Raw genomic sequence first — 18,145 nt, 5'->3', positions numbered from 1 at the left:
TATTTTACTGAGTTCAGTTTCAACACACTTACATGATACATACAGCTTCAAAAAGATGATAATTTCATTGTTTAATCAGATACAGCCGTACTGAGATGGTGTCTCTCTCTTGAGTGCAGCAGCCAAATCAGAATGAACAAAAGTGAACATATAAAAGAAAAGTACATTACTTTCAATGTTCTGTGATACTACTGTCACTTTTACATTCCCTTTTTTAGCACAACACTTTACACTGTATTTCATTCAATATTTATCAAATTATGAGAGAATGGCACATTGCTTGACTATGACAGTTTTATCTATTTTTCATCTGACAATTAACTTCAACAACTAAAATGCAGAAAATTTAACTTTACTATTTTTCTACAACAGAAGTTTACATTCACCACAGCAATGTCTGATTAATCAAAGCTTGGGGGGGGGGGAGTGAAAAACACAACTATTCCGGTATGGTAATATATTTCTTCATTATTAAAAAGGGATTTCATGTCTCTCAAAACATTCTTATGAAAATATCATCAAAAATCTTTTAACTGTTGATTTTCTCAGTATTCTGATATTTAAGGGGAAGGACTGCTAAAAGTGAGAAACTAAAGTAGAAAGAGAGTATACACCTTACATCTTGGCTGTAATTATAACTAAATACCAATGTTGGAATTAAAATATAATGAGTGAGTAGGTGTACCTCTTAGTTTCATGTGGACATGGATATATGTGTAAATTTTCAATATCATTTGCTTTACTAATCACAGGCTTCTATTAGTTTTTCAATACAATGAAGTAGTCACTAGAAAGCATTCATACAGACCTGGACGTCCTGGGGTACCAGGCCTTCCATCTCTTCCTTTTTCTCCAGGAGGACCAGCAACACCTGGAGGACCTGGAATACCATCCCTTGAGTCTCCAGGGAAGCCTCTTGGACCAGCAATACCCCTTTCTCCTTTTTGTCCTTTCTCACCATCCCTTCCAGGTGCACCATCCATACCTTTTGGGCCCTAAGAAGAATATAACCTAAATGTGAGTGAAAAGAATGCTATGCTCAACTTTTTCACTGCCCATATATCAAGAGCTGCGTTCCTTCGAACCCCCCTCCCCTTCTATTCATCAATTTCTCATACAATTTGAACCAAATAGAAACAAATGATTTTAACAAAAGGTTATTTCACCATACTCAAAGATTGTTGGGTGAGAGTAAATATTACATCCATGTGTTGTGAAATTTAGTAAAGATGATAAGAAATTTTCTATAACTGGACAGATAGAGAGAGAGAGGGGGGGAGGGCGGGGGGGGGGGAGAGGGAAGGAGGGATGATTTTGAAAGAGCTGTTGTCCCTGTGATTGATAAAAATTATATCTCTCATGGTTGTTCAGGATAAAGAGGTAATGGTATTAAATACCATCAGCATTTAAAGAAAAGTGTAATAGAGAAAGCAGTGTCATTTCTGTTGCCCCAAGTCAGTGCTGGGCTGTCATGGTTATTAAAAGATGGCTGCAGGGGTGGCCAGATGCCTTCCTTGTCACCATTCTCTTACCGCTCAACGATGGAATATGTGTACTCCAGCTGTCTGTGGGCAGTATTATTCATATGGAGATGAGCAGAGATTTTGAAATGTCTGCAAATTGTGTAACTGAGGCAGATCTTGTGTACGAGAAAGACTGCCAAGAAGAGCTCTGGAATGAACAGACAGAATATGGAAGAAGATAAATTGGACAACCACGAACACAATGGAATGAATGCCAAATTGTCCATTATGTTCATAATAACAATTTATTTTTATCTATTTATTTATTTTGATCCAACATCAACTGATTACAAAAAAAGTTTCCTTTGTTCCCGTCTTCTGGATAAGTCAGAGCCTTACTTACTGGAGTTACATATTATTGCATATTATGGCATTATTATCTAAATTTAGTTGAGAGAACAATGTTACATATATGGACTATACATAAAACCAATTTGCTATTGGAATACATAGATTAAGGAATTTACAGTTTGCAACAAAGTATTCAGATCTGAGATTCAAATATTTACAGTTTGTGACACAGTCTAAGATCTGAGATTCATATATTTTTAGATATATGGACTTCCATCATATGAGTGTACTAAATCTAGAAACTCATCTATTGAATATACAGGATTGGGTAGGAGCCATAATTTTAATTTCTTTTTTAGTTTTGTAATGTTCAATTTGAAGATATTAGGATGGAAGCAACTGAGTACTTTTATGCCTGCATAGTGAGGGCTTTTCTCATGAAGTGTTGTTCTATGAGAGATGTTGTGGGGTCTCTCTCTACCTCTAGTGCTGTGATCATGTATTTCTTTATTAAGTGTTTTATTACTGTTTACTGCCATAATAATCATCTTAAATACATACAGGTTATGAACAGTTAGTATTTTAAATTTTTTAAAGAAATTTCTGTAGGACTCCCTGGCACATTTCTTTCCTATAATCCTAAGTGCCTTCTTTTGCAGGATAAGTACACATTTCATATTACCTTTACTGCTGGATTCCCATACCTAAACTCCCTTTGTGATTGTTTTGGTGTGACAGTTGACATAATGTTAACAAAACTCAGCAGATACTACCAAATTCAAGCTTACTTTAGAGTGTGACAGAAGTAACTATTATCTCCTCATGTCTGCAGCAAGAACAGGTATGATAAGTAAGGTATAAAAGGGAGAGAACAGTGAGTAACTTAAGTACCACCAGCTTTAATATATGTAAATGGAGGAAGCACTGAATAAATCTGACATTTGCCTATAAATTTAACAGCAACAAAAACTAATTACAACACTTAATGCTTTCAGTAGTGATTTATCTTTGGAAAAAAAATGAAGATTAGGTATGAAATACACTTGAAAACTACTGACAGAAAGCAACAGTGTCAAAACAAGATGAGCAACACAAATAATGTATTTCCAGATGTGAATAGCTGAAACTACAAAAATGCAGTATCAAAATTAAGTCACTGAAGTGACACAATCTATTAGGAGCACATCAAAAGTGTTAGTACTGCTGACCATCATGTGACCTGTTCCAGTACACTCAAAAATAAATTTTGATAAAAGGAAGCTTTCTTCCTCACCTATTAGCTAGAACTTTGCATTTATAAGGACTCAAACTGGTACTTGTAAGTCAAGAAACAGCACAACTTTATGCACAAATCTGAATGCCATTACATTAATATTTAAAAAAAGAATATTTTAAAAAATAGTAGTGTTGAAAAACCCAAATCTTGAAAACTAGAGATATTAAAATTCACACAAAATCTTTAGTTATGACGTTAGGATGAAAATGTTACACTGAGTGCTCATAACTTGTGTAACTGTTAAATATTTTATAACTAGTATGTCACATCTATTTCTAGTATAGGGAAAAAGAAGTTCAGTGTGGATCAATCAAATTATTAAGTGAGAAAGAAAACAGTGAAACTGAAGTTTAACAAAAGTATAGCAGCCAGGATGAAATTGATGTTGAAAATAGGTGGACTGATGTGCAGTGAACAAAATTTAGGCCTGGAAAAACACTTAACACAGAATGAAAGGTGCAACATCAACAACTCCAAGAAAAAAAATCTTAAAATAAGTTCTCTTCCCTGCGAAACTAATGAGCCAAAGGAAAATAAATCTCAATCTGCTCAAATACATAAACATTAGGGTAACCACTGTAATGAAGAAAGGCATAATATAAGCAAAGTATAGTTTTTATCAGACAGTCATGGCAGAAACCGTGTAAAAATGTTGAATGATGTATTACCAAGTAACTATAAGTGTACATCATTTGAGGACCATTACAAACTCACTGTAAGCAAGATTAGAATTTTTCAGGAGACACATTTAATTAATTAACAAGCAAGTTGAGAGGGAATTTTTTACAATTATCTAATTTCATACAGTTCTGAAGATGTTTTGAGATGGTCTTTGCGTAAACATAAAATTTTTGATAGTTTGTCAACTGCTGGGAGTAGAAGAAGAGTTTTCTTTTTCGTAACTTGCTTTATGCTCAAACTAGATCAGTGATACTTGAATATTAAATGCTTGTTTTCTACAGTAGAAGTTTTAAAATAATTTTTCTTTTTTCTCTCATACACAACCTCAGGAGATTCTTCATCCAAATAAATTCTCCTTAGGGTGTCATGATCTTCATACTCCTCACCATTTCAGAGAATATGTCAATATTTCTTTAGAAATACGTTTGAAGTTTAGGAAAACCAGTCATCCCCAAACATCAGCACTTTCCAAATTTTGCTAGAATATTCCTGTGTTCACAGGGTGGTATGATCTCTTCTATCCTCTAATACTCCTTCTAGACTCTACTGAGTACATGATCCGGTGCCATGAAACTGTTTGCTTATAGGAAGATAGTTGGTAACTTCAGAGAACACTTTAGCGAGTTCATAAAATGTGCCAGCATACAGAGCATTATAGAATCTTGGCTCTGACTATGCATTAGTCTGAAAAAAGCTCAAGCTTCAATCCTCTCTTAACCATATCTCTAATTCTCTCTTCCTAATAATGTAGGAGAAAATGTTGTAGTGCAGATGTAGTTACATTTGCACCTCTTCCAGCTTCTGTTTCAAACCAGGTATATTGAAAAATGTTATCACTACCTTGTTTTGGTCATCTATCACTAAGTCAGGTTAGAGAACCATATCCATCACATGTAAAAGAGTTCTCCAGTCAAGAGCTTTGGCAGAGGTTGATTTGTTGCATGTCAAGACAACTTTTACAGTGAAACTTCCTGGCAGATTAAAACTGTGTGCCAGACCGAGACTCGAACTCGTGACCTTTGCCTGTCGCGGGCATGTGCTCTACCAACTGAGCTACCCAAGCATGACTCACGCCCCGTCCTCACAGCTTTACTTCTGCCAGTACCTCGTATCCTACCTTCCAAACTTTACAGAAGCTCTCCTGCGAACCAGGAGAGCTTCTGGTTCGCAGGAGAGCTTCTGTAAAGTTTGGAAGGTAGGATACGAGGTACTGGCCGAAGTACAGCTGTGAGGACGGGGCGTGAGTCATGCTTGGGTAGCTCAGTTGGTAGAGCACATGCCCGCGACAGGCGAAGGTCCCGAGTTCGAGTCTCGGTCTGGCACACAGTTTTAATCTGCCAGGAAGTTTCATATCAGCGCACACTTCACTGCAGGGTGAAAATCTCATTCTGGAAACATCCCCCAGGCTGTGGCTAAGCCATGTCTGCGCATATCCTTTCTTTCAGGAGTGCTACTTCTGCTTGGTTTGCAGGAGAGCTTCTGTAAAGTTTGGAAGGTAGGAGATGAGGTACTGGCAGAAGTAAAGCTGTGAGGATGGAGCGTGAGTCGTGCTTGGGTGGCTCAGTTGGTAGAGCACATGCCCGTGAAAGGCAAAGGTCCTGAGTTCAAGTCTCGGTCTGGCACACAGATTTAATCTGCCAGGAAGTTTCATATCAGTGCACACTCCGCTGCAGAGTGAAAATCTCATTCTGGAAACATCCCCCAGGCTGTGGCTAAGCCATGTCTGTGCATATTCTTTCTTTCAGGAGTGCTAGTTCTGCATGGTTCGCAGGAGAGCTTCTGTAAAGTTTGAAAGGTAGGGGACGAGGTACTGGCAGAAGTAAAGCTGTGAGGATGGGCCATGAGTCGTGCTTGGGTAGCTCAGTTGGTAGAGCACTTGGCCATGAAAGGCAAAGGTCCCGAGTTCGAGTCTCGGTCTGGCACACAGTTTTAATCGGCCAGGAAGTTTCATATCAGCGCACACTCCGCTGCAGAGTGAAAATCTCATTCTGGGAACTTTTACAGTGTCTTCAGAGTATTTGTTCATGATGCTGTGGAACTTCTTTGCTGGGGCTTTATGCAAGTGTAGGTTAGTTTTACACACTTCCTGGTGATCTTCAGTTCCTGTGACCTTTGTTTTCAGTCTGAGCTCCTTGCAGATTGAACAGGTGTCACTGTGAGGGGTACCAAAGCCGAGATCCAAATTCTTATAGAATACTGTCTTAAATTTTTACACAGAACAGCTTTTAGTGCCTACTTGTCTTTGTTCTTTGCATAAACTTTTCCTCATTATATTTACATGTAATGTTGGGGGCAAATAAGACTGACTCATTTTTCCTCTGCTGTAATGACATTTCCGCACTTATACTTCAAAATGTGCTTCAAAATATGTTCTTTCACTTGTTGGGTCACAACAATGTTGGCTTGAGTTGCTCTTGAGCCACATCTTCATTCCTGTATTGCAGTCCCTCATTCTTGATAGTGCTGAGCAATCAAGGCTAAGTGATCTCATAATACACCTGTTGCTTGGTATCCATCTTCAAGTTTTATCTTATACTTGGTAGACACTGATTAGTTTCAGTGGGATCTACAGCATATCCAGCTGGTGCTAAGATATCCACGTGTCAAGGAGGCAATGCATCTTGCTTGCTCTTACATACTGAAGAATATAATAGATCACTGAAATCTGATAAGTCAACATAAGAGAGTTTGCCTGTATGATAGTCTCTCCCTCCATGGTTGCTTGCCTCACTCCTTTCAGCCAGCCAGCAGTCAATATCAGGCACTGCATTTTGCTTTAAATATCGAGACAATTTTCCTATGGAGATGTTTGACCACTTTGTTTCTCTTCTTGTATAGCCACTACGTGCTTGATTCACAGTAATATTAACATTCATTATTGCCTTCCCTATATGCTATCTCACCCAAGTTTAGTCTTTTACACTTGACTGCGACAAAATTGGGTCAACTGGCAACTAGTTCACATAACATCTGTCATCAAGAATAAAACAGATCATGCAAACTAAACAGACACCCAGAGCAGTGGCAACGGGAGCTCACATCAGCCACTGTGCTGTCAGCTTAGATGGTGCGCACATAATATGCCCTGACATCTACCACCAAACAAACCAATTATTCCATGAGTTCCATAACATAGTCAGCAAGTACATGTTCTGACATCTTTCACACATTAAACAGATTACGAGAAAACCCAAGAACACCTCTAATGTCTTTGGCAAACTAAATAGTATAAAGCAAGTTTTGAAAATACCCCTACAAATGCATGAGGAAAGTTTCGTGAAAAATGGCTGTATTCTCTGACTGTTTTGTTGAAGCAGGCTGCATAGGCTTGTAGAGGAAGCTGAACAATGTGTATTAAGAACAAAAATATTAAAAAAAATGCATAAGGTGAGTTTTGCAAAAACAATCCTCATTCGTAAAGCCTAACACCATGTTCAGAGACATCATTCATAACATACTAAATAAATCACTCAGTTCAGGAAAAAATGACTATGTCATTATCCTAGCTGGAGCAAATGACATAAACGAGAGAAAAGATGAATTTGTGGGCCCACTGAATGAAACTATTTCAAAAACTATGGAGACTCAAGTAATAGTCTGCACAGTACATTTGAGATGAACAGTTATTTAATGAAAAGAGCTACAGTGACAAACCATATCACAATAATCAATGTAAACAGGTTTTTTCGATGAAAAGAATTTTCAGAACATGGATTTCATATCACAAAGTTAGGAAAATCTAAGCTCTGTGCAAATTTATTGAAGGTGCTAACAAACAGTAGGTCCACTATCAAGTGTCTGACCCCTTCCCATCAACATATTCTATCTTCATGTACAATCACAAACTAACTTCGTGTCCAGTCCCACACAAACCATTCTGTTTTCTTTCAAGTTGTCCCATAACACACTAAATCTTCCTCCTTATAATGACTGCTCTACACTATTTTTACACTTAAATATCAGGTCCCTAACATAAGACTGACAAACTTGGTATTCTTTTGAGAGATAACAGAAGAATGATATGCTTAAATGAACATTGGCTAAAAGAAAATGACACAAAACTGTATATTCCACCAGGTTTTCATCTCATTGCAAGTTACTGTAGACCCAGTGAAGGTTCTGGGGGTTCCTCCATATACATAAGTAATGACTTCGAAATGAAATGTACAGATCTGGACATTAACAACTTACGTAATAAAAGTGTTTTTGAAGCAGCTGTTATGCTTCTGCCAACAGTAACTTGTAACTGTTTTCTGTATATCACTTGTGAAAAATGAAATGTACAACAAGCACCTTGCTATAAACAAAACTTTGAAAGTAAATCTGAATGATGAGTTAACATCCAAACCAGAAAATTTTTAAATACTTTTAATGACCATTTTAGTACAATAGCTGAAAACCTGATAAAGAAGAATTGCCGTGGAGCCCGTACTCAACACCCAACACATGTCGAAACCATAAAAGCATCAATGTTTCTTCACAAAGCCTCAAACACTGAAGTGTTCCAAGTTATAAAAAGACTAAAAAGTAAATACTTCAGTGGCAGTGACAGCATACCAGATTTTATGGTACAGAATTGTTAGGAATACGTTGTAGCACCACTAACTGTTATAATTAATGCTGCCTTTAGTAATGTACTTTTCCATGACCACCTAAACGTTGTTAAAGTTTCACCACTCCACAAAAAGGTGCCAGAAAATGATGTACCTAATTACAGGCCAATAGTACAACTCAGCACATTTTCAAAAATATAAATTGTTTTACACCAGATTAGAAAGTTTTATTACCAGATTCTCTTTAATATCAAAGCACCAGTATGGATTTAGAGATGCTAAAACAACAACCACAGCAGTGCATGAATATCTCAACACAACTTTACAAACATTAGATAGTATAGAAGTTACTACTGGTGTTTTTTAGATTTGTCTATAGCTTTTGAAATTATTGTTCACACTATACTCCTTAGAAAGTTAGCTAATAAAGGTTTGAGAGGTACCGCAAACCAATAGTTAGAATCGTATCTATCAAACAGAGTGCAAAAAGTTGAAATGAAATTTTAAAAAAGGAATACTAATGTTCATCAGTGTACTGTACATGCCTCTGAGAAAATGCCTGTTGGACATGGTGTACCACAAGGCTCAATCCTGGGACCCATACAGTTTCTTTTATACACTAATGACATAAACACAAAGTTTCCTTCACTGTATACTACACTGTTGACATGACACAAATATTCTGATAGCAGTCACATACAAAGCTGACCATGATCAAAAGATTAAACCACTTATGGTCATCATCGAGTGAGTGGTTCAATGAGAACAATCTCATCACAGTTGCGCAAAAAAAAACTTATAAAAGTTTCGGCCTCTCACCTCAACAATGAGAAATCTCTGACCTGCTCCTAAACAACAAAGAGCTCTCCAGGGCGAGTTCCACTACATTTCTTGGTATATGGCTTGAAGAAAATCTTAAATGGAACTCACATGTCCGTTGTATCTCAAATAAGCTGTTAACTGTGTGTCATATTCTCATGGTATTCAGCAAATCAGTCATTAAATTAGTCCTTACACAATTATGTGTGTGTGTGTGTGTGTGTGTGTGTGTGTGTGTGTGTGTGTGTGTGTGTGATTTTTCTGTACTTAGCTTTGATGAAGGATGTCTGAAAACTTAGCAACATTTTCAGTCTTATCTGTAAGCCTATTGACCACGCAACTGCATGGTGAGTTGTTATCTTTATTTTTCTTCCATTTTGCAGCAAGATTCAGTGGTACATATAGATACTGCCTGCAAAATATATTGTGTGTAGGGCAGGTAGTAACGAAGTAAATAATTATAATGTCATGCCTGATGCTGAAGTTTTACTGAATGAACAGCAAAAACGTATTTATTTTCACTGCTTTGCAGGGGTGTCAGCAAAGAAAGTTTCAAAATGGTTTGAAAATATGTGCGAAGTGGCTACTTGCTCTCGTTCTCAAATACTAGATGTATGTTATCTGGTTAATCTGTACACCTTGAGTTATGCTGGTGCAAGAGATATACACAGTTTCTAACTTTAATACTTGACTTATTGTGTTAAATCTTTAACCCAATGAATACATTATGACACAATTTTTAAGTTTTAAATTTAGTTATTAAATATATGAAGCACTGAAAACAAAATTTTTCTTTCTCCAGAAAGCCATTAGATAGGCATCCTGCCACTGAGATTGGGTGATGGTTTTAGGTATTTAGTAATATAGCTGTGGATAATATTCAGTTGTTTCCTAATGATGGTCAAATAGGCTAAAAATAGGTTAGTAATAAATACATATTTGTGGATATAAAATTATTTACTAGTTTTTACCCTTAAAGATGAAACTCTTCTCAGAAAAATAATGAAAGAAACATTAACTTTTTAAAAAAATATATGTGAATTTATCTGCATACTTACAACTATAGACAGCCCTTTCTCTCCAGGGAAACCACGAGGTCCTGGGGGACCTGGAGGACCAGTAAATCCACGTGGTCCATCATTCCCAGGAAACCCTAGAGAAAAAGTAATTATGCTAAATTAATTATTTCTCATAAGTAGATAAACAATGCTGCAGCATTATGCCCTAACAGACAAAAGAAGCATGCTCTAAGACACTTTAGTATGGCGATTAAAAAAAAAAAAAAAAAAAAAAAAAAAAAAAAAAAAAAAAAAAAAAAAAAAAAAAAAAGAAAAAAGAAAATGCAGACATACGTATGGTGCAGATAACCCCAAATTTAAACTGTTTAATGCTGAATTACGTCTTAGTATGTTGCTTGTTATTATGAATATTAGAGTTACAAGTATGGTTTTAAAAGTTCTTGGAATCTCCATCACTGTACATGATAAAACGGGTGCTCAATAAACTGAAACTGAAACTGGTCAGCGCTCGTGCAACGACTTGTTCATGTGATATTCATTTGACTGTTACCTTTAAAAACATGCCACGTGAGTGCTCTTGGAAGACAGCTGTGGCAGTGATGTGGCTCTGTTGTTGCTCATGCGTAGTGATTTGCGAAGATGGAAAAAAATCGAGATTCGATCAGTGATTAAGTACTTCATAAAGAAATGCATGAAAGCAAAAGACATTCATGTTGATTTCCAGAATACATGGGGAGACTCTGCTCCTACATATTAAACAGTTGCCAAGTGGACAAATGAATTTAAATTTGGTTGGGAGAGCTTCGATGATGATCCACACAGTGGTCAGCCAAGATGTGTCACTACTCCATAAATCACTGCAAAAGTACACAAAATCGTCATGGAGGATCGCCAATTGAAAGTGCGTGAAATTGCTCACGCATGTCAGATGTTATCTGAAAGGGTATATCACATTTTACCTGAAGAATTAGAAATGAAAACATTATCTGCAAGATGGGTGCTGCGGCTCTTTCTTCATACAATGAATGCTCACACACATCTGTCGTCGCCATGGCAAAATTACACGAAATAACGTATGAATTGTTACCACACCTGCCTTATTCACCTGATATGGCTCCATCAGACTTCCATCTCTTCCCAAGACTGAAAATTTTTCTTGTTGGGCGAAGATTCACTTCAAATGAACAACTGATAGCTGGAGTTTACCACTATTTTGCAGACCTGAAGGAAACTCATTTTCAAGATGGGATTAAGGTACTATAACATCGTTGGACCAAGTGCATTAATCTACAAGAAGACTACATTGAAAAACAAAAAAAAGTTTCAGTGATGTAATTACTTTTTTCTTATTCCATTCCGAGAATTTTTCAAACCACTATTGTAGTTTCCAATCCAGACTATAATGCTCTACAGAATCTCCAGTTGTGTCAGCAGGACCTGTAAACAGAGACAAATTTATGCTCAGAGGGACTATGCAATGTGCAATGTGGGCCCAAATTGTGAAGCTGAACAGTGCTGAAATAGTGGTGACCATGCTGCGGGCTTATCTGCAGCATCCAACTTCCTATAGAATCCAAACCACCTGAAAATTGACTTCATGACTAAATAAAATGAATAGATGATTTCATGATGATGACTGAATTTTATTGCTCTTTCTCTTTACAATTCAGTATCAACCACATATCATACACATACAGAATCTGATTCAACATTCATGGAATGACACACATGCACAGAGCATCTAATACAACAGGTATACGATCATTGGTCAATTACTGTCAGCCAATATACATAATTACCACAACTAAAAAATCCTCGTACACATGCTGAATGGTCATTTCCAATAAGAAAAGGGAATGTTATAATGTGATATGTGAGACAGCATCATAATGAGAAAGCACTGTACAATAATGGCAGTCTGACACAACTCTAATAGCCCTTAAGCCCACAGAGTGGTACAATATGGCTAAACAATAACATGCATTGGGCCCTGATAACACAATAAGATTGTTTGAAGTAAAGTAATTTCTCAAAATATGGGTTGATAATGTATCATCCAGTCACTTAAGAAATACCTCTGAGAATGTTACTACCTTTGATATCCCAAATCTCTTCTTTTCTGTGAAAATGGTTCATCTTTCAGACAACCATAGAAGAAAGAGGATTCTTTTACAACTGCTCAGAATAAGTTTATTATTATCTTAACAGTACTTAAGCTTTTCGCACTTTTACCACCTTATGACAATCATTCTGAATCATCAAAAAAATAAAGCAAATGCTTGATTTTTGAGAAACTTCATTTTACTTCTTCTCAAATTACTCTCCTCCAAATTGTATCCATGATTTGTGTCCTTGCAAGTACCACCGAGTTATCTCTCAATTCTGAATTTCACACTACCGCGATGAGGTCTAATGGAAGATGTAGCACTGACATATGTATTATTTGATACATTAACATAAAACAAAAGAGTGCTTTTCTCTGAAAGGCTATTAGTACAAATTTTATTGAAACTGTGTCAGAAAAAGCAGAGTATTAATAATCAAAACTGCCCTATGACTACCTTTAACAAACTATTAAGCATGCAGTTTCTCTCTACACCTTTGTGTCCACAAAGCAGTACCTGTAACAAAAGTGTTGGTTACAGTATACATCTGTATCTGCACCTAAACTTTACGAGCTATTTTCTCGTCTGTGGTGGACGGTACTTCTGGAATTCTGCAAACATAATCTTCACCTCCTCCCCTTGCCCCCCGCCCCCCCTCCCCACTTTTCCCCTTTTCCTGATCCTTTCACAAACGTAGTATGGGGAAAATAGCTGTCAGTAAAGCTTTGTAAGGCATATAATTTCTTTAATTTTCTCATTATACTCATTTTGCAAGATGTAAGTGGAAGAATGTACACTGAGGTGACAAACGTTATGGGATAACAATATGCACATATACAGATGGTGGTAGTATCATGTACACAAGATGCAGAAGGACAGTGCATTGGTAGAGCAGTCATCTGTACTCAGGTGATTCATCTGAAAAGGTTTCCAATTTGATTATGGCCACATGATGGGACTTAAAAGCCTTTGAATGCAAAATGGTTGTTGGAGCTAGACACATGGGACATTCCATTTCAGAAATCATAAGGGAATTCAATATTCTGAGTTCCAAAGTGTCAAGAGTGAATTGAGAACATAAATATCGAGCATTAAGTCTCACCATGGACAATGCAGTCTCTGATGGGCTTCCCTTATCGACCGGCAACAGCGATGTTTGCTTAGAGTTGTCAGTGATAAAAGACAAGCAACACTGTGTGAAGTAATTGCAGAAATCAATGTGTGACATATGACGAACATATCCGTTAGAATAGCGCAGTGAAATTTGGTATTAATAAGCTGCAGCAGCATATGATCGATGCCAGTGCCTTTGCTAACAGCACATCACCTGCAGCACGTCTCCTGCTCTGATGACCATATTGACTGGACCCTACATGATTGGAAAAACTGTCAACCAGTCAGATGAGTCCCAATTTCAGATGGTAGGAGACGATGATAAGGTTTGAGTGTGACACAAACCAGATGAAGGCATGGACTCAAGATGTCAACAAGGAACTGTGAAAGCTGGTGATGGCTGCATAATGGTGTGGGCTGTGTGTGAATGGAATGGACTGGGTCCTCTGATACAACTAAACATATCATTGGCTGGAAATGGTTATGTTCACCTACATGGAGACCAAATAACAAGAGAATTTTTATGGCTGACTATGTGCAATGTCAGAACATTCTGGACATGAATCTAATCAAATATTTATAGAACAGAATGGAGAAGTCAGTTCATGCACAAAAACCTGTACTGGCAACACTTTCATAATTATGGACAGCTATAGAGGCAGCATGGCTCATATTTCTGCAGGGGACTTGTTAGTCCATGCCATGTTGAGTTGCTGCCTACACTGGGCAAAAGGAGGTCTGACACAATATCAGAGGTGTCCAATGACTTCTGTCACTTCAGTGTAATACGTTATCCAACTCTTCTTGGAGAATAAGCTCTCAAAATTTGAACAGCAAACCTCCCCCTGATACACAATGCCTCTTGTAACATCTGCCACTGGAATTTATTGAGTATCTCCTTAACACTCTCCCACCAATTAAACAATCCTATAACATGTCACTCTTTGTTTCATTTTCTCTCTCTCTCTCTCATTTTAATCCAGACTGGTGAGGGTGCCAGACTGATGAGCAGTACTCAAGAATTACTGTTTTATTTTATGGATGAATTATATTTCCTTAAGATTCTCCCAGTGACTCTCAGTCCAGCATCTGCTTTAACTACTATTTCTTTATGTGGTCATGCCACATTAGATCCCTCCTGATGATTACTCCTAGGCATTTTACAACAGCAGTTACTGTTTCCACTGATTTGCCACCAATAGTGTAATTGAACAGTAGTGAATCTCTTCATCTAGTTATTACAACACATTACTTTTATTCAGGGTCAACTAATACATCTTACACAAATCTCACAGCTCTAGAAATTCATTTAAACTACATTCAATATGATTTACGTGGAATTGTTTCAGTTTCCTGTTGAAAACAGTAGAGTTGTCAATGTCCTTTTGATATAAAGTGGGAGCTTATTGTAAATTATTATTCATACTATACTGGGAGTGGCTGAGTCTTTGTGAAGGATTTGCTTTGCCCCTGCATTATGATTGTGAATATCACAGTTAGTTTGGAAAAGCTTTTTGTTATTGATTACAAATATCATCAACGAGTAGATGTACTGACTTGTGAGTGTCAATATCTCAAGTGCCTTGAATAGGTGCCTACAGGATGTCCTATTTGAAACATCACAGATCAACCTCACAGATCACTTTTGTATTTTGAAAATTTTTACAGCATTTCCCCAGAATATTATACCATACAAGATCAACATGTGGAAATATGTGAAAATGACAAAATTATTGTTTCCCTGCCAACAAATGGCACAACAGCTCTTAGAGCAAACCAAGCTGAACTTAGTTTCTTGAGCAGGTAATCAATACGTTAATTCCATCTTAATTTATTTTAAATTTGTATTATATGTAAAGTTTCATTCATTTTCTAAACATTGACATCTATTTCAAAGGTTTGAAGCTTGTTATTTGCTGTCCAAAACTGCATTAAATTTGCTTTTGAGAGGTTTAGTGATAGACTATTTGCAGTGAATAATTAGTATGCCTGTTGTATTATTGTTTCAGCTGAAATTTGCACTGAGGATTTCATGCCCTTGATCAATATACTAGTACCATCACCAAATATTACTGTATTTGCATTGTTATTCAATGATGCTAGTAGGTCATTAATGTACACTAAGAAGATGAGTGGTCCAAGGTTCAAGCCTTGGGGAACACTGTACTTAATACTTGCCCACTCTGATTTTATTGTTTCACCTGCACCTGTTATGGCAACTCTTTGTTTTACGTTAAGTAAGTAGGATTCTAGCCAAGCCAATGGTTCGTTTTTGATGCCATAACGTGGGAGTTATCATACTGATATGTTTTACACAGTTAGTTTGGAAAATATTTTTGTTGTTGATTACTGGGGGGCCAAACCACACACTGGGTTCAATGTGGGGTGGCAGTGGGGTGGGTGGACTGCTGTGGCCAGTTGTGGGGTTGTGAACCACTGAGGGCTATGGTGGGATGAAGCTTCTCTATTGTTTCTAGGTCCCTAGTTCAAGACAAAATACGCAATACAAGACCGGAAACTGCACAAGTACGCAATGCTTAAGCCTGTTTGTCGGAAACAGTCAATCAACGAGAAGCAAGACTGGATGCCATTCAAGTACCCACTGCTCAATCCAGACAAACATTGCATACTGATTTACATCTTGGCATATTACACTATGATCATAATTATGATTACTGTTTTCATCCAAGTGTGGTTATTGGAAAAATGGATACATTACTTGCATTTCCTGATGCCCTCAAATTTAAAAATGAAACATAAGGAATATGCTGTGTGTGTGCAAAAGCAAAGAAACTGTCAGATTTACATTCACCACCCAAACTCCTGTAACTGGCTCCAGCAGGAATACAGACCAATCACAGCTGTCGGAGGTGGACCCTTATTTAACACATCACCGCACACAGCATTCTCGGAAGAAGTCACACCACTGGGCAGATGTCATGCTATCTTGTAGGACCCTGTGACCATCAACCATTTATAATAGCTGGAGTGATCATCCTCTTGTGTGGTCACTTATCTGGAACATTCAGTTCACTGACCATTATCTATAGAAAATTTTTGCTTGATCCTGTACATTGCATGGACTCTGCTTTTGGCTTGCTACTTTCTGTTTCTGTATTACATGTGTTTATATTAACTTTCTGCCGCTACTGTGTATTTTGTCCAGTAAACTGTGCTCATCATCACAGACTTCAACATCGGCAATGAGTATTTTCGAATTTGCAGTGCATTGATAACTCAGGCTACATTGACCCAAAATTTATAAAACAGTGGCTTCTAAAACAGAAGGAACAACAACAACTATTGGAAGAACAGTAACAGCAACTGGCCTTACTACAGCAGCAAACAACAGCATTACCCACCAGAAACAAGATGTCTTTGACAGTTCCTCTGTTTCCATCATTTCTAGACAGCATTGATGATTGGAAAAAATACTTATGGCACCTCAACCATCATATGACTGCTTATGAAGTAGCTGATTCAGATCAAAAGGTATCACTTCTTCTTTCGTGATCTTCACTTGGCGTGTTGGTATTGCTCTATAAGTTGTTCCCCACGTTGGTTTGTTATGGGTGTCAGCCCTGAGTGGCGTACAATAGATTGGAATTTTAACAGCATTTTAAATGCTCAGGGAAACCTATGAGCACTGGATCACTGAGTTTCAGGGTCTTAGTCAGTGTTGTGCTATTGTGTGTTCAAAAGAAATATGTTGCAAATAGTATGCTGATCCTATTATTCGGGACTTGCTCCTCCAATGTTTACCTAATAAGGAAGTGTTTGCACCGGCTTTATGGCAGTTGGATGCTTCTCACAATGGGATACTCAGTCTTTCAAATCCACACAGGAAACTGACAGTTGGTGGGAGGTTCAGTTAGGAGTGTTCACTGTCACCACCAATGTGGCAATAAACACTTCCCACAAGAACACCAAGAAATCCAATGCATACTCAGGCCACTCTGATAAACATACTATGCCACACTAATATCCTCCTCCTCATCACAACAAACCAGGGGCACATGAATAGGACAGTGAAACTTCAAGTGTATCCAAACATTCTTTCACTCCTAGTTCAGTTTCTGAGAATTGTCTGGTATCTCCGTACAAATAGAACTTCTGTTGGCATTGTTTACCCTCCTGTACTTAGTGTTTCCATGAGCACTCTCACTCCTGCTATCCACCTCAGTCAGCTACCTGCTTTTCACGTGAGATTAAAGGACACATCAATAGTGTGATTCAGTCACCCTCCACACAGTACCATAGGTGTGATGTCGAGTCTTGTTCTACAATTTACTCCTTTGATGGCTCTTGTGAATGTTTGCCTAATGAAGCAGTGCACTGTAGTTAAAACATGGTTGCTGGAGGACCTCAAAGTGATTACTCCTGTGTCATCAAGCTGAAGGTCTGCCCCCCCCCCCCCTCCACCCCCCTTATAACAGTGAAGAAACTGGATAGCTCTCCCCAGTTATGTCTTGATTTTAAGGCTGTTAATGCCCAGTTATTTGTAGATACTTTCCCTATTCTGTGCCCAGAAGACCTGTTTTCTACATTGAGAAACAATGATTGCTATACAAAGGTCAATTTGTTGGAAGTGTACTTGCATTTACAGTTGCACCTGGAATCTCAGGACCTGTTGGCACTCAACGACCCATTTGCCCTCCGCCAGGGTAACCAGCTGTTCTTTCATATTTCCAGTGCCATGGCAGTGTTCCAGCATTATTTGGAACAGTTGGTAAAGGATGTTTCCTTGTACTGTTATTATTTGGAT

At 37.7% G+C, this 18,145-nt stretch overlaps 1 protein-coding gene across 1 annotated transcript in view; it reads right to left on the bottom strand.

Moving 5' to 3' along the window:
- LOC124798180 (collagen alpha-2(IV) chain) overlaps positions 1–18,145 on the bottom strand; it is a 277,057-nt gene that overhangs the window by 110,317 nt on the left and 148,595 nt on the right. Inside the window, exons 10-11 of the mRNA XM_047261466.1 lie at positions 10,202–10,296; positions 809–995 (exon numbers count right to left, since the gene is read on the bottom strand). Coding sequence (XP_047117422.1) covers positions 809–995; positions 10,202–10,296 — 282 coding nt within the window. The remainder of the gene's footprint in view (positions 1–808; positions 996–10,201; positions 10,297–18,145) is intronic.

Source organism: Schistocerca piceifrons, chromosome 5 (genome assembly GCF_021461385.2).
Source record: "Schistocerca piceifrons isolate TAMUIC-IGC-003096 chromosome 5, iqSchPice1.1, whole genome shotgun sequence".
Lineage (NCBI taxonomy): Eukaryota > Metazoa > Arthropoda > Insecta > Orthoptera > Acrididae > Schistocerca > Schistocerca piceifrons.
This window is presented reverse-complemented; position numbering and strand designations above follow the sequence as displayed.